This window comes from Panulirus ornatus, chromosome 12 (assembly GCF_036320965.1).
Source record: "Panulirus ornatus isolate Po-2019 chromosome 12, ASM3632096v1, whole genome shotgun sequence".
Classification (NCBI taxonomy): Eukaryota; Metazoa; Arthropoda; class Malacostraca; order Decapoda; family Palinuridae; genus Panulirus; species Panulirus ornatus.
Window position 1 is genome coordinate 60531328 of NC_092235.1, and position 26228 is coordinate 60557555.

The window sequence follows — 26228 nt, forward strand, 5'->3', positions numbered from 1 at the left end:
GATTAACACTCTTTCATCAATAAAGGAAACGAATTTCAACGGAAATCACATACATGAATATCAAAGACTTTTAGATAATATTACTACAAAGTATCATTCAGTCCTCATGATGAGTTGGCTCCATCTTTTCACCTTAGTTAGGTCCAAAGACTGCCGAAGTCACAAGTGCTGGTAGCATCATTGTGGAGCCACCAGACGAGGTAGAATAAAACCACATTAAGGTGCTCAGGATACACTTTAAGTTGCCCAGGGTACACTTTAAGGTGCTCAGGGTACACTTTGTGTTCAGGGTACACTTTAAGTTGCTCAGGGTATACTTTAAGGTGTTCAGGATACACTTTAAGGTGCCCAGGGTACACTTTAAGGTGCTCAGGGTACACTTTGTGTTCAGGATACACTTTAAGGTGCTCAGGGTACACTTTAAGGTGTTCAGGATACACTTTAAGGTGCTCAGGATAATTCTAAGATGATACACGCCCTCGCTGCTTGTACAGCCCTTAATCACATGATGGATTTCATATCACTCATTTGTCTAGATCAATTCCAGCTGGTCAGTAGCGATAGATACATATATTACTGTACCTATCACTACTAATTTCTGAACACATACATTATCATCTACAACAAATATACGAAGTCTTGAAGCCTTGAATGTCTTAAAACGTCCCTGCCAAACCACCCCCTTTAGCCGCCCCTCTCCTTTTTTTATTCCCCCTCCCCAAGTACAGTACTATGATGGAGTAGATAGACCAAACATATTTTTTTTCATCCCAGTAAAGGAATAGCGTCAATATTGTCACTTGGGGAGGCACAGTTTGCCCTGTCAACAAAGGCGCTGAGATGGAGCAGGCCTACACTCTTGCTTCGGAGACTAAAAGTTTAAAAAACTAATCCCCTGTGAAGGGGAATTTTTTATCAGGTATAAACTAAGCGTTCTGAATATTTGATGCCATGTTATGCCTGTATATTCTGTAAAGAATAACAAATATTTTGGAATCTGTGCGTAGCTTGAAACAGAATTATAAAATATAGGCCATTCAGCCGGAGACTTGATGGGGTGAGTTATATATATATATATATATATATATATATATATATATATATATATATATATATATATATATATATATATACCTGGGGTAGTAGAGACAGAATTCCACCTTAGGATTCCTTACATGTCGAGGAAGGCGACCTGAACATGCAGGAGGGTGTAAGACGTGCACAGGATAGGGTGAATTGGAACGTTGTGGTATAAAAGGGCCGGTGTGCTGTCATTGGACTGAAGCAGGGGTTGTGAAGCAGCCGGGGTAAACCATAGCAAAGTCTGTGGGGCCTGGTTGTGTATAGAAAAGTCTGTGGGGCCTGGTTGTGTATAGAAAGTTGTGGTTTTGGTGCATTACACATGACAACTAGTGAACTGAATGAGTGAATGTTGCCTTTCTTCATCTGTTCCTAGCGCTACATCACAAACACGGGAAACGGCAAACGAGTATATATATATATATATATATATATATATATATATATATATATATATATATATATATATATATATATGTGTGTGTGTGTGTGTATGTGTGTGTGTGTACGCGCGCGCGTGAACGTCTTTAAACTACTCTAAGAGACTTGATAACATCTAACCTGTTTCACATAACCCCATCGCTATGACCTTTGCCCCTTTGATTCAAAAACACAACACAGGTGGTGTAACTCAAGGCCAGGGGGCAGGCAGTGCCTGAGCTAGCTGAAGCCATCTATCAGCTGGTTACGCTGGTGACAGACACACTGACAGACAGACAGACAGACAGACGGCTCACAAACGCACCCACACACCATCCTTTTAGTCTGTGACGCAGCGAGTGAGCACCTCCACCCGCCCCCCTAAAAAAAAAAAAGAGAAAAGTTCGTTCGGTACTTTTATTTTCTCATGAATTGAGGAGGCAAAGTTGGTCGGCCGTGTTGTCTCTCTATGTGGCATAACCAATCCATCTGTCACCAAGTGTTTGCAACTTGCTGGGCGACACTCGATTGGACATGCACTAGTGACTGTACGCCGGACGTAAACTTTTGCCAAGTACAGTTGAGAGGGTTCTGTCTTGTGGGGAGGGAACACGGGTTTCCTCCCCACACTAGGTGGGTAGGTGTGGGGAGAAAAGATACAGTAAGCCAGTCTGTACTGGTGAAGACCCATATGTATTATGTATATTATATACATATATAATTCATGTGGCCTTGAAATTGCCCTAGAATAAAAGGGTTAAGGGATCTTTCGGGTTGTGATTATAACTCGACCTTGATGACCTTAATGGCCCTGGCAGTCGATAGGTCCAGATAACCAAACAGCCCACCGTACCGTTGTTAAGCTGTGAACACCAAAGAGGAAATGACACTTATCTGCTGTTCCCCCCTCACCCTCACCCACCCCTTGGTAGGAGCGAGAAACGGTTCGCTGAATAATCTCCTCTCTCTCTCTCTCTCTCTCTCTCTCTCTCTCTCTCTCTCTCTCTCTCTCTCTCTCTCTCTCTCTCTCTCTCTCTCTCTCTCTCTCTCTCTCTCTCTCTCTCTCTCTCTCTCTCTCTCTCTCTCTCTCTCTCTCTCTCTCTCTCGCTCTCTCTCTCTCTCTCCTAACACTGCGCAAGATGCGACGAATTCATCTGTGCCCTAGGATGTTGGAGGTACATAATGTACGTTCATTTGAGGTACGGACGGTACATGAAACTCACCTGTACCCTAGGTGGAAGCGGTAGTGACACGACGGTACATGAGACTCACCTGTACCCTTAGTGAAAGCGGTAGTGACACGACGGTACATGAGACTCACCTGTACCCCAGGTGGGTGTGAGGTACGAACGGTACACTGGAGGGAGGTGGTGCCACCCTCGGCCACCGTCGTGTTGACGGCCTCGCTAATCTCCAGCTCCTCGTCGCTCGGCTCTGCAAATCAGACTCACGATAGATCATTAGCTCCTCCTCTCGTTAGAATCGAATGTATCAATGATGAACTGACTCAACTACGCTGGAATGACACCTAATCACCTATTAAGTTGTAGATAAGCATCCTGAAGATAAGATCCGATGTGGATAGATTCTACCCATTCATAAAGAAAGTACGAGTAAAGGTCCTTGTACATACGTTATGGATAAAAACTTACACAAGAGTAACTAAGTTTTTAAATAAACTTACCCAAATAAGGGAATCTAAAGTAAAGTAGAAAGACATGAGAAAAATTCTATAAAAAATTTGCAAAAAAACAACCTTTCTGACAACAAATGAAATACAATGAATATAAGAAAATACAGTGAGGGATGTATATATCTGAACAAAGCATTCATAACTGAGGCAAATGTTATCATGAGACCAATAATTGTTTCGCTGTGAGTAATTGAACCCAAAATGCCACCTTGCAGGATGACATGGCCAGCGGCAACACACACACACACACACACACACACACACACGGTCGTGGAAGCACCATCATTCCTTTTTCTTAATGATACACTTTTCATGTATTTGTGTTTACTAGCGTTTTGCTGTCAGTGGGAAGTGTCTTGGTGGAGCCCTTTCATCACACAAGCCTGTCTTTGGCGACGCCTTCATTGTTTTATACATTAGTGTGTGTGTGTGTGTGTGTGTGTGTGTGTGTGTGTGTGGGTGTGTGTGTGGGTGTGTGTGGGATGGAGAGACGTATAGAGGTGGTATGGAGAGAATGTGGATGGGTTATGTAAGGTGGAGATCACTGCTGTTGGGTGCTGTGGGGGAGAGAGAGGGGTTTTACTGGTGGAATGGGTTGTGTTGGGTGGAGGAAATTGGGTGGAATGGTATGAGGTATTTCGTTTGGGTGAAGGGATTCGGGTTGTGGATGGTGTGTAAGATAGAGGAAGTTGGGTGAGTAATGGCAAATGATGGATTGAGGCTGGTACATTGCAAAACCCCCGCCTCGCATTAGATCTCCTTGAATTACTAATGAAGGGATCTGCCAATATTTATCATAATAGAGGCAGCAGCGGCAGCTTCTCGTCCACTCCACCACTCACTAATTACAAAGTCACTCTCACCCTCCTCTCACCCTCACCTCATCTTCCTCTCACCATCCTTTCACGTTGCTATTCTCATCTCCGTCTCATTTCCCTTCCAACTGCCCTGCCCCCCCTCCTCTTTTTCCCCTCACTTCCCTCTCACAGCCCTTACTCGCATCCTTCCCACACCTCTCCCTCTTACTTATTATATTCGTCTCATTTCACTCATTTGTACGCCAGCCACTCATCGTCACCACAGACGTCTTTAGAAACAATAATTGTTGACCTTCGCTTCATATCATGTTCATTTGACTCGTACTCACTTTATTCTGCTTCCACAGTACTCACAGACCCCTTGACTCATGATCTATACTCACCTCATCTTCAGGCTACTACTCATCCCTACCTCACTTCCTCTCCCTCAGTGCATATTCGCGCTATTCATCCCCATCATATTCATAAATATATATATATATATATATATATATATATATATATCCCCACACACCCCCTCACCAGTGTGCTACCCTCCCACGGCAATGGCCTCGCTAAACCACCACCACCACCACCACCTTCCAAAAAAAAAAAGAAATGAAGTAAAAAAAAACGTGAATGAAAGTCAAGACTCGCCTCATCCTTCAAAGACACTCAGATGATCTCATTAAAAAAATACATGTAGTTTCCTCTCTCTGCGAGGCCTTATGTTCCTCATTACACGGGTATTGAGGAGACCTACAAATGAGAGCGATACTTGGAATGTAGCGGAAGACACTTAGGCCTGAGTGAGGAATATATCGGAATGATGCTTAGGTGGATAATAGGAGATACTGTGAGTGCCTTGGGCCATGGCAGAGAGGAGCACTTGGAACTTGTTCCGCTGGGGGAAAGTAAAAGCGAGGGAATTACTGGTGATGGGGGATGATGTGGGGAGGAGAGAGAGAGAGAGAGAGAGAGAGAGAGAGAGAGAGAGAGAGAGAGAGAGAGAGAGAGAGAGAGAGCAATAAAGCTGAAATGAAGTAACGGGATGTAAGAAGAGAGTTGTCCAAGAGAAACAGAATCATACACAAGGGGGGGGGGAAATAATAAGGTCTGTTGTCTGTAGTGTGTGAGAGACATTGTGCAGGTCATGTGTGAGAGACGGCAGCACCAGGAGCGAGACGTGTGTGTGTGTGTCTGTGTGTGTCCAGGGCAACACCAGGTGTAGCGAAGGTTAGACAGAGGGAGGGGACGGGTTGTGCTCCCTCACCCATCCATGCCTAGTGTTGTCACGAGACGTGCAGACCAGACCTCCACTCTCCCAGACCTAACCTCAGAATTGCAAGACAAAATCCGTACCATCTGTGGTTGCCATGCCTTCTAATAGACACAAGAAAGAACGTAAGTTGAAGTAAAAAAGTAGATAAGTAAAAGGTGAGAAAATGACTCATCCATATACGTATTAGCATTACATAAGACTACACTCACAAACGTTTGTATTTTTTCCCTCCCATTTGACAACACTCTCGGCCCACACACTGTACCACCTCTTGAACTTCCTCCTCCTCCTGTTCTTGAACCTCCTCCTCCTCCTCCTCCTCCTGTTCTTGTCCCACCAGCCGACAATGAATGATTCATTCTTACCTTGTCATTGTTAATTCATGATTCCCTCTGGATCTCTCAAAGATTCACGAGTGTCGTATTGTAAATACCTATCGTCCTCTAACGTACTATAAACGTGAAGTTGCTGGGTTAAAAGTTGTGTTATACCCTTAACTGTGGCTGTTGATTGGTTTGATAATGTATATTCAACAGTGCAAGGTTCATGCTGTGTGTTCCTCATGGATAGTAATTTTAAAGAATGGAATCTGTGTCGCTCCTTCGTCACAAGAGTCATTTCTTGCGACGCGTAAGCAGCCACGTAAACTTATATGTCCCAGTGGTACACAATTCAGAAACGCGCCGAGAAATAGATACACAGACAGACGCAGAAATATGGAAACAGGCGAAGAAAAGGGTGAATTTCAGGACGTAATATTGATGGACAGACAGAAATTGGACCGAGGTCTCGAATTGCTGAAGCTGACTGCTGACTCCTGCATCACCACAAGTTACAATTAATGACAAATTCTGGCTGATGTCCACCGCTGATTGTATGATAGGTCGACATGTTTCTCTCTCTCTCTCTCTCTCTCTCTCTCTCTCTCTCTCTCTCTCTCTCTCTCTCTCTCTCTTTTCCTAACCCCCGTTCCCACCCTTCCTTCCTCCCTACCTTGCCTGCCTCCCACACCCTCCGACCCCTCACCAGGCCATGTCTCCTCCCTCCCTCACCAAGCCCAGGTACTGACCCAAGACTGTTAGCGTGAAGTTGGCCGAGACGCCTCCCAGGGCGGAGTTGGCTCTGCAGGTGTAGCGCCCTGAGTCCGTGGTCTCCAAGCTGCTGAAGGACAACTGCTCCCCGACCTTACTCAGGAGCAGGTTGTCCTGAAATGTGTCGGGGACAGAAAAAAAGACCTTAATTAATGACAATTTAGTACCTTACTGTTCCCCCTATAGGCTAAATATAAACATAGGGTCAGCTATAGATATCTCATCAATGGGTATTGACTAATCATTAAACATTGTCACAGATTATATAATAAAGGTATAGGGTTAAGGCAAGCTATAGAGTGATCAGTCAAGAAGAATCGCGGCGAAGAAGAATCAGTATAGAATCATGATCCTTCGATGTGTACTGTGAACACATGTGGTCACTGGAGAGACAGCAGCAAAGAACAATCCACCTCACGAGCTATGAATCTCACCAAACTACTGAGGGATATATATATGTATATGTATATATATATATATATATATATATATATATATATATATATATATATATATATATATATATATTTAGAAAAGACATCTTCCTCAATGTCCTCCTGAAAGCTATACAGCTATTTAGGGGAAATTTATTCTCGAACGAGCAAAAACAAATATTGCATTTCAGGGAAATGTGAAATAAAGGAAGGGGGGATTAACCAGGGTGGATTAATGTGAAATAAAGGAAGGGGGGATTAACCAGGGTGGATTAATGTGAGAAAAGGAAGGGGGGATTAACCAGGGTGGATTAATGTGAAATAAAGGAAGGGGGGATTAACCAGGGTGGATTAATGTGAAATAAAGGAAAGCGGAGGATTACCAGGGTGGATTAATGTGAAATAAAGGAAGGGGGGATTAACCAGAGTGGATTAATGTGAAATAAAGGAAGGGGGAGGATTAACCAGGGGGGGATTAATGTGAAATAAAGGAAGGGGGAGGATTAACCAGGGTGGATTAATGTGAGATAAAGGAGGGGTGATTAACCAGGGTGGATTAATGTGAAATAAAGGAAGGGGGAGGATTAACCAGGGTGGATTAATGTGAAATAAAGGAAGGGGGGATTAACCAGGGTGGATTAATGGGAAATAAAGGAAGGGGGAGGATTAACCAGGGTGGATTAATGTGAAATAAAGGAAGGGGGAGGATTAACCAGGGTGGATTAATGTGAAATAAAGGAAGGGGAGGATTAACCAGGGTGGATTAATGTGAAATAAAGGAAAGGGGAGGATTAACCAAGGTGGATTAATGTGAAATAAAGGAAGGGGGAGGATTAACCAGGGTGGATTAATGTGAAATAAAGGAAGGGAGGATTAACCAGGGTGGATTAATGTGAAATAAAGGAAGGGGGGATTAACCAGGGTGGATTAATGTGAAATAAAGGAAGGGGGGATTAACAAGGGTGGATTAATGTGAAATAAAGGAAGGGGGAGGATTAACCAGGGTGGATTAATGTGAAATAAAGGAAGGGGGAGGATTAACCAGGGTGGATTAATGTGAAATAAAGGAAGGGGGGATTAACCAGGGTGGATTAATGGGAAATAAAGGAAGGGGGGATTTACCAGGGTGGATTAATGTGAAATAAAGGAAGGGGGGATTTACCAGGGTGGATTAATGTGAAATAAAGGAAAGGGGAGGATTAACCAGGGTGGATTAATGTGAAATAAAGGAAGGGGGAGGATTAACCAGGGTGGATTAATGTGAAATAAAGGAAGGGAGGATTAACCAGGGTGGATTAATGTGAAATAAAGGAAGGGGGAGGATTAACCAGGGTGGATTAATGTGAAATAAAGGAAGGGGGAGGATTAACCAGGGTGGATTAATGTGAAATAAAGGAAGGGGGAGGATTAACCAGGGTGGATTAATGTGAAATAAAGGAAGGGGGAGGATTAACCAGGGTGGATTAATGGGAAATAAAGGAAGGGGGATTTACCAGGGTGGATTAATGTGAAATAAAGGAAGGGGGGATTAACCAGGGTGGATTAATGTGAAATAAAGGAAGGGGGGATTAACCAGGGTGGATTAATGTGAAATAAAGGAAGGGGGAGGATTAACCAGGGTGGATTAATGTGAAATAAAGGAAGGGGGAGGATTAACCAGGGTGCATTAATGTGAAATAAAGGAAGGGGGATTTACCAGGGTGGATTAATGTGAAAAAAGGAAGGGGGAGGATTAACCAGGGTGGATTAATGTGAAATAAAGGAAGGGGGGATTAACCAGGGTGGATTAATGTGAAATAAAGGAAGGGGAGGATTAACCAGGGTGGATTAATGTGAAATAAAGGAAGGGGGAGGATTAACCAGGGTGCATTAATGTGAAATAAAGGAAAGGGGAGGATTAACCAAGGTGGATTAATGTGAAATAAAGGAAGGGGGAGGATTTACCAGGGTGGATTAATGTGAAATAAAGGAAGGGGGAGGATAACCAGGGTGGATTAATGAGTGCTGCACGAGGATTTGTGGTCACCCTGACTGCTACTCCTGAGGGAGTGGATGGAGGGATGTTGCTGAGGGAGGGCATGGAGGGATGTTGCTGAGGGAGAGCATGGAGGGATGTTGCTGAGGGAGTGGATGGAGGGATGTTGCTGAGGGAGGGCATGGAGGGATGTTGCTGAGGGAGAGCATGGAGGGATGTTGCTGAGGGAGTGGATGGAGGGATGTTGCTGAGGGAGGGCATGGAGGGATGTTGCTGAGGGAGGGCATGGAGGGATGTTGCTGAGGGAGTGGATGGAGGGATGTTGCTGAGGGAGTGGATGGAGGGATGTTGCTGAGGGAGTGGATGGAGGGATGTTGCTGAGGGAGTGGATGGAGGGATGTTGCTGAGGGAGGGCATGGAGGGATGTTGCTGAGGGAGTGGATGGAGGGATGTTGCTGAGGGAATGGATGGAGGGATGTTGCTGAGGGAGGGCATGGAGGGATGTTGCTGAGGGAGTGGATGGAGGGATGTTGCTGAGGGAGGGCATGGAGGGATGTTGCTGAGGGAGTGGATGGAGGGATGTTGCTGAGGGAGGGCATGGAGGGATGTTGCTGAGGGAGGGCATGGAGGGATGTTGCTGAGGGAGTGGATGGAGGGATGTTGCTGAGGGAGGGCATGGAGGGATGTTGCTGAGGGAGTGGATGGAGGGATGTTGCTGTGGTCTCTGAGGGAGAGGAGTCGCCACTGATTGACTCAGGAGAGATACGGTGATTTACGACCGGATTACTGAGAGAAGGAGGTTACTGAAAGATTATCACTCCGCTGAAGGAGACATTTCTGGCTACTACTGAAGTCTTAAGGAAGGATGATTACATTTCACCGAAGGAGGAAGGAGTGCTCGTTGTTATTAGAGTAATAACTGGCAGCTGAAGGAGAATTGCCGACAAGGTTTTGAAAGGGGATTCCAATTTGCTGTAAGAAAATCAGCGGCTGACAAAGGAGGATAGATCGTGCTCTCTATTGATAATGGATTAATGGGCGATTTTTGAGGAATTATTACACGCGAGAAAGAAATTGGGAAGAATCATGGCGATTTTTGAGGAATTATTACACGCGAGAAAGAAAATGGGAAGAATCATGGCGATTTTTGAGGAATTATTACACGCGAGAAAGAAAATGGGAAGAATCATGGCGATTTTTGAGGAATTATTACACGCGAGAAAGAAAATGGGAAGAATCATGGCGATTTTTGAGGAATTATTACACGCGAGAGAGAAAATGGGAAGACTTAATTGCGTCTGACGTAAGAAGGATTACCGCAAAACTCACATTGATGAGGGATTACTTAGACAAAGAGATACTTCGATTAAAAAAAAAAAGGTATAAGAGTATCTAAATGGCACCAAGAGAAGAGGTACTTATACAGAGATAAACACCAATAGAGAAAGGAAAAAAAAATATCAGTGAAACAGGCAAAAATAATGACGCGAAGAGCCGGATACAAGAGACCTAAGATCCCTTCCTGAGAAAACCAACGAGTCAGACGAAGACCAGCGACTGGTGGCTGAGGCAAAACCCACCTCCTGAGGGTGGGGCAGGATGCACTCGACCAGGCGGGTTAAAGCAACTGACCTTGTACCACGTGACGACCGGGGTGGGAAGACCTTGGGCACGGCAGGTCAGGGTGAGAGGGTCCTCCCGGCGTCGCTGTAGAGGGCCTGTGGGCCACACCTCCGTCAATTTAGGTTCCATCACGTCCCCCTCGGGTTCTCCATCCCCTGAAGAGAAGTAGGTGGAAGTGCATTCATCAGTCAGCGTCGCCATATCTCCCGTGACTTGCTCGCACTGAAATACTCAAAAAAGACTAGAAAGGTCAGTGTAACTCATCCATCCTTGACAGTTTGTGTCGCCGCTCACACGATAGGGTAAGACGACACACGAAAATGGTCGTCGCTTTCTGCAGCAAAATGAAAAGTTATTCGGTTCACGAGTGAATGCAGAATGTCACCTTCCTTTACATACCCTTAAATGTCTTTGAGAGGAGACTTGTCATACTCACCTTCAGGATGTAACTGTTGCCATGTATGTGGAGATCATAGCAAGGTGTGACAGGTGTTATCATCATTGGCTAAATTGCTATAAATGAAGATGTCGATAACTAAGAATGTGCCATTTCAGTGGTTGTGAACTTTGGTAAATTATTTCCCCCTTACAGAGGGAGACGTTATGATTACGTTGATCGACATATACGTTCACGGGACTCTGGGATAAGATCATAGTGCCCAGATGATGCTTACGATGTCAATCTGTCTTCGATGCACTTTTAAAAAGAATTATTATCTGAGTTGTGACCCAACAAGATCTTTTAAAAAGACTTAAAGTAAAAATGAAATGATTCAAATAGGGTCTTAGGGTGTACTGAACAGGGGTACAAGCCTACCACGTTTCAAGTTGTTCGGATGAGAAATGAAGGCATGGCTCTGTGTTGCTGATGGGTGGAAAAATGGGAGAACAAATAATTTTGGCCTACCTGTGGAGGAAGACATGATGAAAGAAGACTCCGGCCGCAAGGAACTATTAAGGTTCTTAAAAGCATACGATCCTCTGACATGTTCTTAAGATTTACTTTAAAACGCTTACTTGTGGCAGCTCATAATTTACGTTTTCGCTTTGATAATGACTTCAATACACCACAGCTTACCTTGATGATTTGGAATATTACCCTCCGGAGAACCTGTTCTTGTATCTGAATCTGTCGAAAGAGGTGTCTAAAGTTCTTCGCTTTCTACAATACAATTTTCCTTTACTATCAGAACTAAAAAAAAAGTGTTAATTTACTTCAGTAATGATATTTTCCTTAGCTTTTCGTTCAATATGAGTGGCAACGTACTTAGACCCTTCCAGCGATTTCATCAGAGTCTAATAAAGTGGCCTTTTCACCCATGCTATTTACTGTTGAGACCCGTGAATGATCTGCGAAAGACCACCGTGCACAAATGAAGGAGGAGGAGGACTCGGGACTCTGAAACTTACTCAGGATGATGAGGGACGTGGAGGAGTTGACTTGGCCGAAGCCGTTGATCCCGACGCAGGTGAAGAACCCTGCGTCTTCCATGCGTGCCGGCTTGATCCGGAGGATCTTCTTCTTCGGGTTGTACCGGTTCCATGTGGCCTTCACCGCCTCGCCATCCTGGACAGGGAGAGTCGCAAGACATGTTGTCATTCAGTGAACGACTTCGCTACGGTCGCTGAAGTACATAGAGAGAGAGAGAGGGAGGGAGAGAGGGAGGGAGGGAGAGAGAGAGAGAGAGAGAGAGAGAGAGAGAGAGAGAGAGAGAGAGAGTCGAAGAGCTAGTAGCTACCTGAGTTACTGAATCCGTTCAAAGACTCGGCTCACTATGACAAGCGACATGAGTCATAGAACCTACCTTGGCAAGGAGAGGCCAGGTTGACAGATAATCACGAATCAAGAGAATTCAAAACCAGTTTGAAGTCAGATGAGAGAGAGAGCCATCAGTAAGAGAACGACACAGCGACTTAAGTCACAGACGTAAGATAGTAAGATAACCATAAGCCTATAAAACGTCTTGAGAAAACACAGGATGATAATCTCAAAGTCATGTAAGCCATATGATTCAGGTCTGTCTTACTCAAGTTAGGTATGGAATTCCGAGGCTCAGATGACTACGAGTTTGGATTAGTTTCCTGGAGCTGAATTCTACCATTTGATGAGATGGACGTCTAATGTACTTGTATTCAGAAAGTTTAAATGGAGGTGGTTGCCGAGAGTGAACAACTAGAGAGACGATTTCTCTTTCTTCCTTTTCGTGTTTGTGATTAGGAAGTTGATCTAGGCTGAGGCAGAAGTAAGCAACATAGAGGCCTTTGCTGCTCGGCAGATCAAAAGTAGACGAGTGCCAATGAACACCACTTCAAAGTGCTCTCCTTTCCCCACTTCACCCATCAAGGTGTTAGCTTAGGCTACACCTGGAGAAGGCAGATAAGAAACGTAGTTCCAAGAGTCTCTCCGGTTGTTGAGTTCACCTAGTGGTGGTGGTAAAGGGGAGGGGGGGCGCTCCGCTCCTCCTCTCCCATCCAATCTCCACGAACCTTCTCCCTAATTGGCTACTGTTTAGCGGCCTTGCACATCCCGAACGTCGATGCAATCACCCAGACCGATAGTTATGGTGGACTGTAGGGTCGTTACTGTGTTTATAAGGCGACTCAATGGCGCGATGGCCATTTCTAAGATGTGTTACAATTCCAGAGGGAGACTATGAATAAGCTATATGCAATAATCAATCATTCGTACAAGCTCTAGGAGAAAATGAGCCGATCCAATATTCTTATAATTAATCTCAAGATTCTTGAAGTGGTATTGCTTGAAGGGAAAAGAAAACTTCTTGTGGTAATGTGGCAGAGAGAGAGAGAGAGAGAGAGAGAGAGAGAGAGAGAGAGATGACTATATCCACGTTAGTGTCTCGTACGTGTTGTGTGCAAAAGGTCTGGGGTCATGGCTGGTTGTGTACAGTACCTTGAACCACTCGTAGAAGGGCTCGGGGCTGGCGTTGATGGGGCACACCAGCTTGACGACGCCGCCTTCCCGCGCCACCTTCCGCGGCTGCCACTGCCCCGTCACCCGCGGCTCTCCTGCAGCCACAGAAAGGGCGATTAATGGGGGAGGATTACCACGAAAGGGGCATAATTCGCTGCTAAGGGGGATTACTTATTGAGGAAGGGGAGGGATTTAACCGGGGGATCAATGGATGCTCCACGAGGATTTGTGGTCACTCCTAAGGACGTTCCTGAGTAGAGAGAGAGGAGGAGGAGGAGGAGGAGGAGGCTGCAGGAGGAGGAGGGGGCAGGAGGATGGTGTTGCTATGACCTCGAAGGAGGAGTTGCCACCGGTTGGTGCAGCAGGGGAAGGGGAGATTTACGACAGGATTACTGAGAGAAGGAGATTACTGAAAGATTGTTACCAAAGTCTGCTGAAATGCCTTTTCTGGCTCCTGAAGTCGAAGAAGAAGGATGACATTTTACTAAAGGAGGAAGGTTAAAAAGAAGGGGTCCTTCTCTAGCCCACGAGTGGGTTAATGGCAAGCGTTAAGGAATGATAAAATGCCACGGAAAAGTAGAAGACCTGACTGTTGCAGACGGAAGAGGGATTACCGCAAACTTCACGTTGGGAAGGGATTACACACTGATGCAGATGGGATGGGGAAATGACTGTCTGTCCAGGGAGGAAGAGAGGGATAAGTTTAATCCCCTCGCAGGGACTGGAGGAAAATGTTGACCTGCATCAGTGAATGTGAGATTAATGCGCGCAGGAAGGAAGGGATTAGGCATCCTTGGGGAGAAAACACACTGGAAGAGATTTGTGTGTGTCTTTTAGACGTGGGGATGAGAATAACCCCAGACGAACAGGGTGTTGGGTTTCAAGCAACAGCAGAACTGTATAAGCAACAGCGGCATTATATAAGCAACAGTAGATTACATGAGCAACAGTAGTACTGTATAAGCAACAGTAGCACTATACGGGTGAAGAAAAAGAAGAAGAAGAAGAAGAAGAAGAAGAAGAAAAGAAGAAGAAAAAGAAGAAGAAATAGCACAAGATGATGAGTTAAAAAGGGTTAGATATCCATCAAGATATACAAAAAGATTCATTGAATATGTGTACATAATTTGCATATGATTTTTACCTCAATTATACCATGTTACAGTTACAGTGAAAGTTATGCTCTGAAGCTATTTTCTTTCTTTATGTATCCACTGAATTCATCATAACTTCAGTCATAATGAACTGATGAGTGTAACAATCAACAGACTGTTGTATAATACATACGAGATAAATTTCTCTTGTCTTTCTTAACATGGGACAGTGTGTCCAGAGGCATCGAGTCGTGTAAACCCCTTTCGTGACAGAGCCTCGCGCATTACCACTGAGTTAGTCACTGAACAGCTGGCTGGCTACTGGTAACATTTTATGGGGATGGACCCTTCCCTCACGCCTGATCCCGAGGAGATTTAAAGTGGCAAGATCCTACAGCCATAAGAAATGCTCGACATTACGAGAGCGTCCTGCCATAAGACGCGGAGGGTTGGGATGATGTGTAGAGGGAGCGTGAGAGGGGGGAAAAAAGAGGGATATCTCGAAAGGTTACCCCTAAAGGGATAAAGATGGTCCTACAGAGAACATAGAGAGAGAGAGAGAGAGAGAGAGAGAGAGAGAGAGAGAGAGAGAGAGAGATAACGGAGGCAATGTCTTGATAACAGGTGAGGAAGAGGTGTTCGTTATAAAGGAGATGAAGTGAAAGGATGATTCTTGTGCGAGAGAAAACAAGGGGGGAGGTTGTCCTGAAAGAGGAGACAGAATGTTGATGTTTAAGAAAAAGAGAGAGAGAGAGAGAGAGAGAGAGAGAGAGAGAGATAGCAAGTGTGTGTGTGTGTGTGTGTGTGTGTGTGTGTGTGTGTGTGTGTGTGTGTGTCTGTGTGTGTGTGTGTGTGTGTGTGTGTGTGTGTGTGTGTCTGTGTGTGTGTGTGTGTGTCCTTCATATACATTAAAGCGACTGATTTAGCTCGAAAATCTATCTTTACAGGAGAGAGAGAGAGAGAGAGAGAGAGAGAGAGAGAGAGAGAGAGAGAGAGAGAGAGAGACAGACAGACAGACAGAGAGCGAGTCAGGACGGAGGACGAAGGTAGAAAACACCAGAGTACAGGACGCAGGCAGGAGGAAAGTAGATGAAGGGGAAGAGGGAGGGGTGAGGGAGGGGGTCGAGTAGACGAAGAGGGGGAAGGGGGGAGGTGGCGTCATCAGCCATAGTAAGAGAGGCTGCAGGAGGAAGAGGAAGGAGGAGGGGGGGGGGAGGACATTACCGCTGGAGGGGGAGTGGAGGAGGAGGAAGAGGAGGAGGAGGAGGAGGAGGAGGAGGGAAGGAGAGCAGAGCATCACCAGGTCCACAAAGAGATCAGAGAGATACGGGTCAACAGCATCCACGTGAGGACCCTAACCCTACCCCCAACACCATCCTATCTACCCTCCACCCTATCTACCCTCACCCTATCTATCTACCTACCTACCTACCTACCTGCCCGCCAGCGAGCCCCTAGACAAGGGACGGGCGCTGGAGGACGAGCGTCGCTGCCACTAGTACAACGAGGGGAGGCAAGATTAAAATGGGTTGATAAAGGGCGAGCTTGGTTAAGGACAAAAAAAAAGAAAAGAAAAGAAAAAAAGCTGAAGGAAAAAAAAAAGATCAAGAAAAGAAAAGGAGAAAGAATCTGGCAAATATAAGATAGTGTATTTTACAAGCTCTGTTTGATGTTTCTGGCGAAAAAAAAAAAAAAGAAAAGAGGATCTAGTTTTCCTCTTTTTTTCCCCCAAGGTTTTGTGTATTTTTCTGCTTGACGGAGGAGGACACACTTATGCAGTTTTATGTAGGGAAAAAATCAGAGACTGAGGATATGTTACATGTGGATACTGTGCGGAGAGAGGAGGAGGAGGAGGAGGAGGGTAGAAAAAAAAAAAAGGCATTTGCAAATACATGGGTTCTGTTATTTCAGGCATGTTGGAAAACCACATTATAATTCCTCTGTTGAATGAGACCTGACGAGAACCAGGTACAGTAGAGGTATAAGTTAGATATGATGAACAAGACATTCTGGATGATGGCACATTTTTATGAAGGATTCTGATCCAAAATACCAGTGCAGTGAATATATATATATATATATATATATATATATATATATATATATATATATATATATATATATATATATATATATATATATTGAAATGAGAACAAGAATATATTATGGAAACGAAAACGATTATTGGAAGGTAAAAAGGTTAATGCTTATATTCCACGAAGGTTTAAGAAGAAAGCATCATACGTTCATAATGTGGAAGAAGCAAAATGGCCATCATCTTTTGCACGGGCCACGGCCTCTGATAGGTAAAGTTCCACACCTGTGTCGCTATGTTACCCGCCATGGCTGGTGTATTTGCATGATGCCGACGCGAGCTAGGCATAACCCCTGTAAAATCTTTGCCAGACTAAACCTAACTAAACTTCGTCTAACTAAAACGTGAACTTCGGCCTGATCTATTTGCTAGCTTAGTTTTACCAAACCATACTTAACCAAATCTCTCCTAACCTAACCTAACCTAACCTAACCTAACCTAACCAAATCTCTCCTAACCAGACCTAGCCTAACCTAACCTAACCAGATCTGACCTAACCTAACCCAACCTAACCTAACCAGACCTAACTTAACCTAGCCTAACCAAATCTCTCCTAACCAGACCTAACCCAACCGAACCTAACCTAACCAAACCTACCTAACCAGACCTAACCTAACCGTACCTAACCTAACGAAATCTTACTATCACCCACTCGAATCTCTTGGGAAATGATGAACAACTTTGGAGCAATGTTGTCTTCAAGGAGGCTTCACTCCCTTTTACCCTTTGTACGATGACACAGGTAACACTCCACACGGAGGAGGAGTCCGGTAACGCATGCCTCTAATCAACCCGAAACCTAACCGAGCTTCAGCGGTTTTTTTCCCCCAGCGAGAGAATAGGCAGTGGCCAGCGTAACTAAGTATAATGATGTCAGTCGACGGACATGAATCAATAGTCGTCAAAAATAAAAGTGAACCAATTACATTGTTTGCCAGCAAAAGCGTCCTCAAACCTCGACGAAACTATCCACCAACAAGACTGAAACACATTTTTGTCGTGCAACACTGATGAAAGATGATGAAAGGGTAGAGTGGCATAGTGTGTGTGTGTGTGTGTGTGTGAGAGAGAGAGAGAGAGAGAGAGAGAGAGAGAGAGAGAGAGAGAGAGGCCTTGTTCCCGAGTAGAGAGAGAGAGGCCTTGTTCCCAAGTAGAGAGAGAGAGGGTGGGGCTAGTTCCCAAGTAGAGAGAGAGAGAGAGAGAGAGAGAGAGAGAGAGAGAGAGAGAGAGAGAGAGAGAGAGAGAGAGAGAGAGAGAAATCCAGTTCCCAAGTAGAGTATCTCATAATATATGATGTACCAGAAGGGGCTTCAGTCATTCGTCTGCTTGTGCCAGTTTAGACTGCCATAGCTGCTGTAAGTATAACTGTGCGAATCTGACTGCCACATATGTTGCTCTACAGCATGACTATGTGTCACAGTGACTGCCACATATGTTGCTCTGCAGCATGACTATGTGTGTCACAGTGACTGCCACATATGTTGCTCTGCAGCATGACTATGTGTGTCACAGTGACTGCCACATATGTTGCTCTGCAGCATGACTATGTGTGTCACAGTGACTGCCACATATGTTGCTCTACAGCATGACTATGTGTGTCACAGTGACTGCCACATATGTTGCTCTACAGCATGACTATGTGTGTCACAGTGACTGCCACATATGCAGCTCAATATTGTGACTGTATGACAGTGACTGCCACATATGTTGCTCTACAGCATGACTATGTGTATCACAGTGACTGCCACATATGTTGCTCTGCAGCATGACTATGTGTGTCACAGTGACTGCCACATATGTTGCTCTGCAGCATGACTATGTGTGTCACAGTGACTGCCACATATGTTGCTCTACAGCATGACTATGTGTGTCACAGTGACTGCCACATATGCAGCTCAATAGTGTGACTGTATGACAGTGACTGCCACATATGTTGCTTTACACCATGACTGTGTATGACGGTGACTCCCACATATGCTTCTCGACAGCATGACTCGTCTAGAACTGTCTGCAGCTTCAGACTGACGTAAACAAACTGCTATACTTGTCTGTCATGAACGTCTGCAGCTTCAGACTGACGTAGACAAACTGCTGTACTTGTCTGTCATGAACGTCTGCAGCTTCAGACTGACGTAAAAAAACTGCTGGACTTCTGTCATGAACGTCTGCAGCTAAAGACTGACGTAAACAAACTGCTGGACTTAGGTGGCCTCCCCCACAGGTGGCAAATGAATTTTGATATAACCCCAAAGTTATACACATCGTTCGTATGAATTACGTTGAGCTGGGAAAGGTCAATGAGGGGTGAAGGACTCCAGTGTAATCATAATCTTTGGTGACCTAAAACCAAGGAAGAAGTGCACAAAAGCACCTGCTTTAGTTATTATAGTATCACCAGTAATATCTGCACCTCTTTAGTTAACATGATATTGCAAGTCTCTCTCGATCGTCTAAAAGAAAAAAATCTATCTTTTTTACTACTACAACAGTAATCTATAAGTTTCTGTTCGCCTCGTTAGGACCCATTGGTTCTACCGCTGTTTGAATAATACAGTTGTATTCAGTTGTATATGTCCTGCGGTGCCACATGACTTGTGTGTGTGTGTGTGTGTGTGTGTGACACCTATAAACTGGTGTGGCATCATTGTTACGCCCTTGTTGCAAACAGTTCTATAAACAGTTCTATATTTTCCTCATGATATATTTCCGGTAATTTAATGCTTTGTATAAACATCCCATTAAAGGAAACAAATTGACGCACTCCTGCAATTCCTGTAGAGCCGGGCTGGCCATAAATATTACCGGTGTTTCAGTGCTATAAGTTAGACCTTTAAATTACTGCCGAGAAAAAAGAAAAAAAAAAAAAAAGGAATGCTCATTTATGAAGCGGGATAGAGATACATTAATTACGTCCTCATTATCTGGAACTCTTCATTAGGAGCAGTAAGATAATGTCACGCCGGAAGCGCACGTCCCTTGTTGCGAAAACTGAAGGACTGTGGACTCTTCAATAGTATGTGGATAAGTAGCAATGCATGATTGAAATTCATAACGAGGTGACGTTGCATACGGTACGAGAACATCTTTAAACCTCACTTTTAACTACTGCTGGTGCAGTGATTTGTGAACTGCCAGACGTAAAAACAAACCTGAAGAAATCATATGTATATATATATATATATATATATATATATATATATATATATATATATATATATATATATATATATGAACGCTCGTTGTCTGTCTTAGACAATCACATGTTTACCAAATGGCGCCCTAGCTTCGTCTCTTCGATGTATATCAACTGACTGTTATATTTCTCTCTTGTGTCACCCCTGATGATGTGATTATTACACGAAAGTGCACTTGGGAACTTATCGTGTTTCATTTTCCCCGTGGACTCATAGGAATATATATATATATATATATATATATATATATATATATATATATATATATATATATATATATATATATATTTATATATATATATATATATATTTTTTTTTTTTCTTTCAAACTATTCGCCATTTCCCGCGTTAGCGAGGTAGCGCTAAGAACAGACGACTGGGCCTTTGAGGGAATATCCTCACCTGGCCCCCTTCTCTGTTCCTTATTTTGGAAAATTTAAAAAAAAAAAAACGAGAGGGGAGGATTTCCAGCCCCCCGCTCCCTCCCCTTTTAGTCGCCTTGTACGACACGCAGGGAATACGTGGGAAGTATTCTTTCTCCCGTCACACCACATATTGTCCTCAAACATATATATATATATATATATATATATATATATATATATATATATATATATATATATATATATATATATATAATGATATCAGCGAAGTCTTACAATGGACAGTATAAGCAGAGCTTGGTAAAACGTTTTATTTGTTCAATCGCGATAGTGTGTGTGTGTGTGTGTGTGTGTGTGTGTGATGGCAGGGATTTTAACTTATTGCTTCTCATAATAAGAGCCTTGCGGAAGAGTTCAAGGCAAAGTGCAGACAGAGAGTTCTCGGTTGTTACGTAAGTAGAAATCGTTTGTTGGCAATGTATTCGCGTGGTATACAAGTTCTCCGTTACTAGTCGCTTTCACAAATTGCATCAACGAACAAGACTGAGAAAGTGAGAGGATTTCCCAGCGTGATCTATCCAGATGTCAGACGTAGGAACATGTTATCATATGCCGTATGATATGTTCTCCCATTGCTCTGGCACGTGGTGTGTATCTGACGTAACGAATATCACGTTCATTATTGCCTCTCTCTCTCTCTCTCTCTCTCTCTCTCTCTCTCTCTCTCTCTCTCTCTCTCTCTCTCTCTCTCCTTCCGTGTAAGAGCCACCACGGCAATCTTGGAAGGTGTGAAGAGAGGGGGAAAGAAGGGTCCTAAATCTGCACATACAGACATGGAGGCCACGAGAGTGTATACACAGATGCTGTGGTAAGAGACCTCGAGCCTAAAACAAATATTTCTGGCGTCATTACAAAGACAAGAGACCAGCGCCCTACGGGGACCACTCTCTTCATTTGGCCCTGCGCTGCTGACGCAGCGGTCGTCGAGGTGTTAAAAAGTCCCATTTGGACTTACTTCTCCGAGAGAGAGAGAGAGAGAGAGAGAGAGAGAGAGAGAGAGAGAGAGAGAGAGAGAGAGATTAGCTCAGTATGCACAATGGGTTGTCTCTTCTCCTCTTATGTTGTGTTCAGATGGCAGTCTGCACACACACACACACACACACACCACTCCATATCCTGCCACAGTGACATACCTCAGATTACGACACCATTTGTTCTTATACCAGACGTCTTAGGGACGATCACTCTAGGCTCACGTCCACAATAACATGGGTGAAGCTCGCTGTGTCCCTGTATATGGCATCTACCCCTGGCACTGACCGCGTTCAACCCGACACATTAACGTGGACCTCTACGTACTCACCCCTTCCTTCCCCCCCCCACGATATAGTCTCCACGTATACATATAGATGTATACATCACCCACAACACCCGATCCCCCCTACATTCCTCACCGTAGCCCCTCACCACATCTACATCAGCAGCTTCCCGTCAAACACTCATCCCCAAAGCTGCTCTTTCCATTGGGTCTTCCGGTACCACGTCGTGGGTAAATCTTCCTCCCTCCCACACTCCTCCTTGTGGGCCCTTCGTAATCTGGCCTTCTTCTTTCCCTTCTTCCTTTCCACTCTGGTTCCTCTCCCCCTTCCCTCCCTCTCTGCTATACATTCCTCCTCTTCTTCGTGTGTCCTCCTCCCCACATCCCATGTTTAGGGAGCGAGCCAGGGGTCCCTCAGCCTCTGTGAGGGATTATAGTCTCACATCAGCTACACCATAAACGATCCTTGGGATCGGGACTAAAATTAGATCGGAGACTAGTGTGCTGTTTGGTTACACGGAGGCACACGACTGGTCCCCTCCAACACCACACACACACACACACACACACACACACACACACACTCCTCCTCTTTCCTTCCTCCCACAAATCCCTTCCTCCCTCCTCCCCAAATTTAATCCCTCCCTCCCCCTCTCTTTCTCCCTAATCTATATCCTTCTCTCTCTCTCTCTCTCTCTCTCTCTCTCTCTCTCTCTCTCTCTCTCTCTCTCTCTCTCTCCCTCCCTCCCTCCCTCCATCTGGCCCTGCCTATCTCTCCCCCCCCCCGCGGAACATAGGGAGCCCTCTAAGCCCCAGGGCAAAATCTCGTCGTACGTACTCATGTAAGTAGATACAATCTCTCTCTCTCTCTCTCTCTCTCTCTCTCTCTCTCTCTCTCTCTCGTACCATCTTTCAGTCTTTCCTCCTCATTATCTTCTCTCCTTCCACTCTCTTTATGGTTAGGTTAGGTTCCCGTCCGTCTTCCTCACTTCCCCTTTTCTCTGTTTAAATCTCTCTCTCTCTCTCTCTCTCTCTCTCTCTCTCTCATTCTCTCCTTTCCTCTTGACCTATGACATTCCTCTCCTTCCCTTAGCTCATATTTCTTCCTCCTCCTCTTCTTCTTCTTCCTCCTTTTTGACCTGGTTCCAACGGGTTAATTTTCATATCAGTGGTAAGCTTAATTTACAGCGGGAAAGCTGATTAAAATTCTTCGGCAAACACTCGAAAATTTACTTATTAACAAAGTGTCTGGTCTGTTAGCCTAACAAAACCCTTTTTTTTCTTCTCACTCCCTACAAACTTATAAACATTACTTCTTTTTCTTTTCTTTTTTTTTTTTACCGGGGCCTTCAGTTACTTTATCTTTTCTTTATGTACTCTGAACCAGCAGAAGGCTGATTACGAAGCACGGAAAAATTATAGGAATGTATATATATATATATATATATATATATATATATATATATATATATATATATATATATATATACATATGTGTATATATATATATATATATATATATATATATATATATATATATATATATATATGTATGTATATATATATATACAGAGAGAGAGAGAGAGAGAGAGAGAGAGAGAGAGAGAGATTCTGAATCGAACAAACATAAAATAAAAAGAAATTATCAGTTTACGGACATTAATCACTAGTTCTCTTAAGTCCTACCAGACATAACCCTTGTCCAAGAATAATTAGCATCATTTCCCCTTCATACACATCGAGATTTATGACTCGTATATCCTGGGTAAAGAATAGAAAAAGAAGAAAAGAAGAAAAACGGGAGGCAGATCAACAGAGAGTTGAAAGGCCTCTGTTATTGACGTTGACCAGACAACAGTGTTGCGAATACAGAAGCCATCATATACTTCCCCGAGCTCTTACAGTTCCTTAACCTCATTTGAAGAAGAAATTTTGATATTCGCTATGCGTAGATTTAGTCAAATTCATCTTAGTTAGCAATTCAAATAGTGTAACGCGTCAAATGAAAAAGAGAATTCTCTTAGAAATCACAGCCGAACCTTTTGACTTAAATCCATTCTAATGCTCTTTCTTTCGTGTATAGACGATTATTACTAGGCCTGTGTTTCATAGGGCCATGTCGCATTGGGATTCGTTCTAGCCCACATGACTCGAATCGTTCAAACACCTTTAGCGAATAAGTAAGGCTTATGAAACCCATGAATTAAACTGGGTTACACTTTTAACCCAGCCAGTACAGAAACGCCTGGGAGATTACAGTCGATCAAAGATTTGTCTATAACTATGTATCGAGAAAATAGATATATATATATATGTATGTATATACATATATATATCTCGCTTCGTAGAGCAAAGGTTCCGGGGAGTCTCATCTCTGTTTCATCTCCGGTCGAAGCAGATCTGAATCCCCTTCGAGACATCTCATCCGGATCTTCAGTTCCGTTGTGATGTGGGGCGCTGGAGCGAAGCCAGCGCCACCCAGCCAGCCAGCCAACCAGCTAGCTAGCCCCAAGGTGTTCGAAGTAAGATCTTGTCGAAGGGAAGTTTTGGCCAGAATCAAAAAGAAAGAAAGTCTCTCTCGCTTGATATACTTTGTGTGATGTCACTAGAAGTAGAGATCACGAATCTACGAATACGTGAATGAATAGACATTTACGAATCAATGTATATCAAATGAATGAATGAACGTATACCAAAAGTCGCTTTCACTGAGGCTGTGTCATTGACTGTTGACGAAAGGACGTTGCAGTCTCGTCACACCGAAAGACTCCGTCATATCCCTGCTACTGGAGGTAGCGCACCCTTGAAGCTACAGGAACTCCCTCCTTGATATGGGTCTTGGGAACCTTGTGACAGATGTAGTAGAGATGAACGTGGATCCTGGTGGCCTCATATCGTAGTCATACGGACACAGGAGTACATACGTACATTCAGCCTTTCCCGGTCGGCTTCGATGCGGTTGCTGTTGCTGGTGTCAACGCCTGGGGGTACAACACCACACTGTTGCCTCGGGGTGGTCGTCCCTCGTCTTCGACAGGATGTGAATCACAGAGGGGAAAGATTGGCTGTTTAGTTTAAAGTGCGTCGTGTCAGTTACTACGTAGTGTCAAGGAGTTGTGTCGGATGGAGGGAGAGAGAGAGAGAGAGAGAGAGAGAGAGAGAGAGAGAGAGAGAGTGTGTGTGTGTGTGTGTGGACTGAGTGTTAGTGAGAGAAAGGAAAGACAGCAAACCTGGGCTAAGGATAGAAAACATGACTAGCGTCGTTAACCCACCTGTATCAGACGTACACAGACAGACAAAAAGGGACAGGCAGTCAAAGCCAGAGATAGAGAGACAAGTTAAAAACCGATGAATAGATTGAGAAGATATGTAAATACGGACGTAAACGAACATGGCTAATTTACAGGTTACGAGAACAAGAAAAACTGAGACAGAATTACGAGACAAGGTAATTTGCATCGGGGGTGTAGTTCTTTGATAATCTCACCAGACCCGGGGAATTATTATAGAAAGATGAGGCAGGTGGTGGTGTGTGTGTATATATATATCGTCCGCATTCACATAGAGGTGTCTGGTCTGACCTGCAACTCCTCTTGCCAACACTCGACCCTCCCAAAAGATCTCGTATTATAACACAGTTCTCCCTTCTGATAATCGGTAGGGTTCGACTTGGTTTTCTTTAAGCCGATATATTGGGTTTGCTATTATTATCATCATGATTATCATTATTATCATCATTATTATTATCATTATTATTTTTAGTAGTAGTAGTATTTGCATCATCATCATTCATATTATTAAAAGATTTGCCATTATTATTATCATCGTTCATAATAATATTGTCATTATCTTTACAATTATCATCGTGAACAGAAATACAGACAGTGTCAGATCTTGAGGTATTTCCTTTTCGTTTTCATTTATGTGATTAATCTGTGTGTGTGTGTGTGTGTGTGTGTGTGTAAGGATATGTTAAAGAACAGAGCAAACATTGGTTATCTAAATATAAGTAGAATTACAGGTCAATATCTCTTTTTCAACTATTTCAAAAACATATGGATAAACTCTCTTATTTCAAAGTTCCTTCACTTCACAGTGAAGAGATAATTGGAACAGTCACCAACAATTTTCTCTTTCCAGTGGTGATTGTTGCATATATATATATATATATATATATATATATATATATATATACATATATATATATATATATATATATATATATATATATATATATATATATGTATATATATATATCATTGTTTTATTTTATTTTACTTTGTAGCTGTCTCCCGCGTTAGCAAGGTAGCGCAAGGAAACAGACGAAAGAATGGCCCAACCCACCGACATACACATGTATATACATTACATACATATATATATATATATATATATATATATATATATATATATATATATATATATATATTCAGTGGTAATTAGTGGCTATGGGGACCAGAGAGGCGACAGTGGTAATAGCGGGCGACGAACCAGCTATGTGAGGCAGGAATGTTTATGGGGGAGGAGTGGTTTATGGGGGAGACGTGGTATTTATGGGGAGAGTTGGAGATTAGTTCCCGTGTTTACACTCACACCCAGAGTTACCGTCACGCCCAGACACTTACCACGTAAATTTACCATTTACTTCTTACTGAGTCAAAAGGAGTGGACTGCGATTGTGGTGAGCGCGAGGGAGGCAGGGAGGGAGAGAGAGAGAGAGGGAGGAGAGAGAGAGAGAGAGAGAGAGAGAGAGAGAGAGAGAGAGAGAGAGGGAGGGAGGGAGGGAGGAGAGAGAGAGGAGGGAGAGAGAGAGTTTC

The 26228-nt window shown here is 43.7% G+C and overlaps 2 protein-coding genes across 4 annotated transcripts in view; one reads left to right on the forward strand and one right to left on the reverse strand.

The window, feature by feature from the left end:
• LOC139751771 (fibroblast growth factor receptor-like 1) overlaps nucleotides 1-18778 on the reverse strand; it is a 40061-nt gene extending 21283 nt beyond the window's left edge. Inside the window, exons 1-6 of the mRNA XM_071667312.1 lie at nucleotides 18561-18778; nucleotides 13307-13484; nucleotides 11806-11962; nucleotides 10405-10550; nucleotides 6342-6477; nucleotides 2822-2934 (exon numbers count right to left, since the gene is read on the reverse strand). Coding sequence (XP_071523413.1) covers nucleotides 2822-2934; nucleotides 6342-6477; nucleotides 10405-10550; nucleotides 11806-11962; nucleotides 13307-13484; nucleotides 18561-18778 — 948 coding nt within the window. The remainder of the gene's footprint in view (nucleotides 1-2821; nucleotides 2935-6341; nucleotides 6478-10404; nucleotides 10551-11805; nucleotides 11963-13306; nucleotides 13485-18560) is intronic.
• Nucleotides 1-26228, forward strand: part of LOC139751752 (uncharacterized) — a 397676-nt gene that overhangs the window by 78250 nt on the left and 293198 nt on the right. The gene's annotated exons all lie outside the window — the stretch shown is intronic.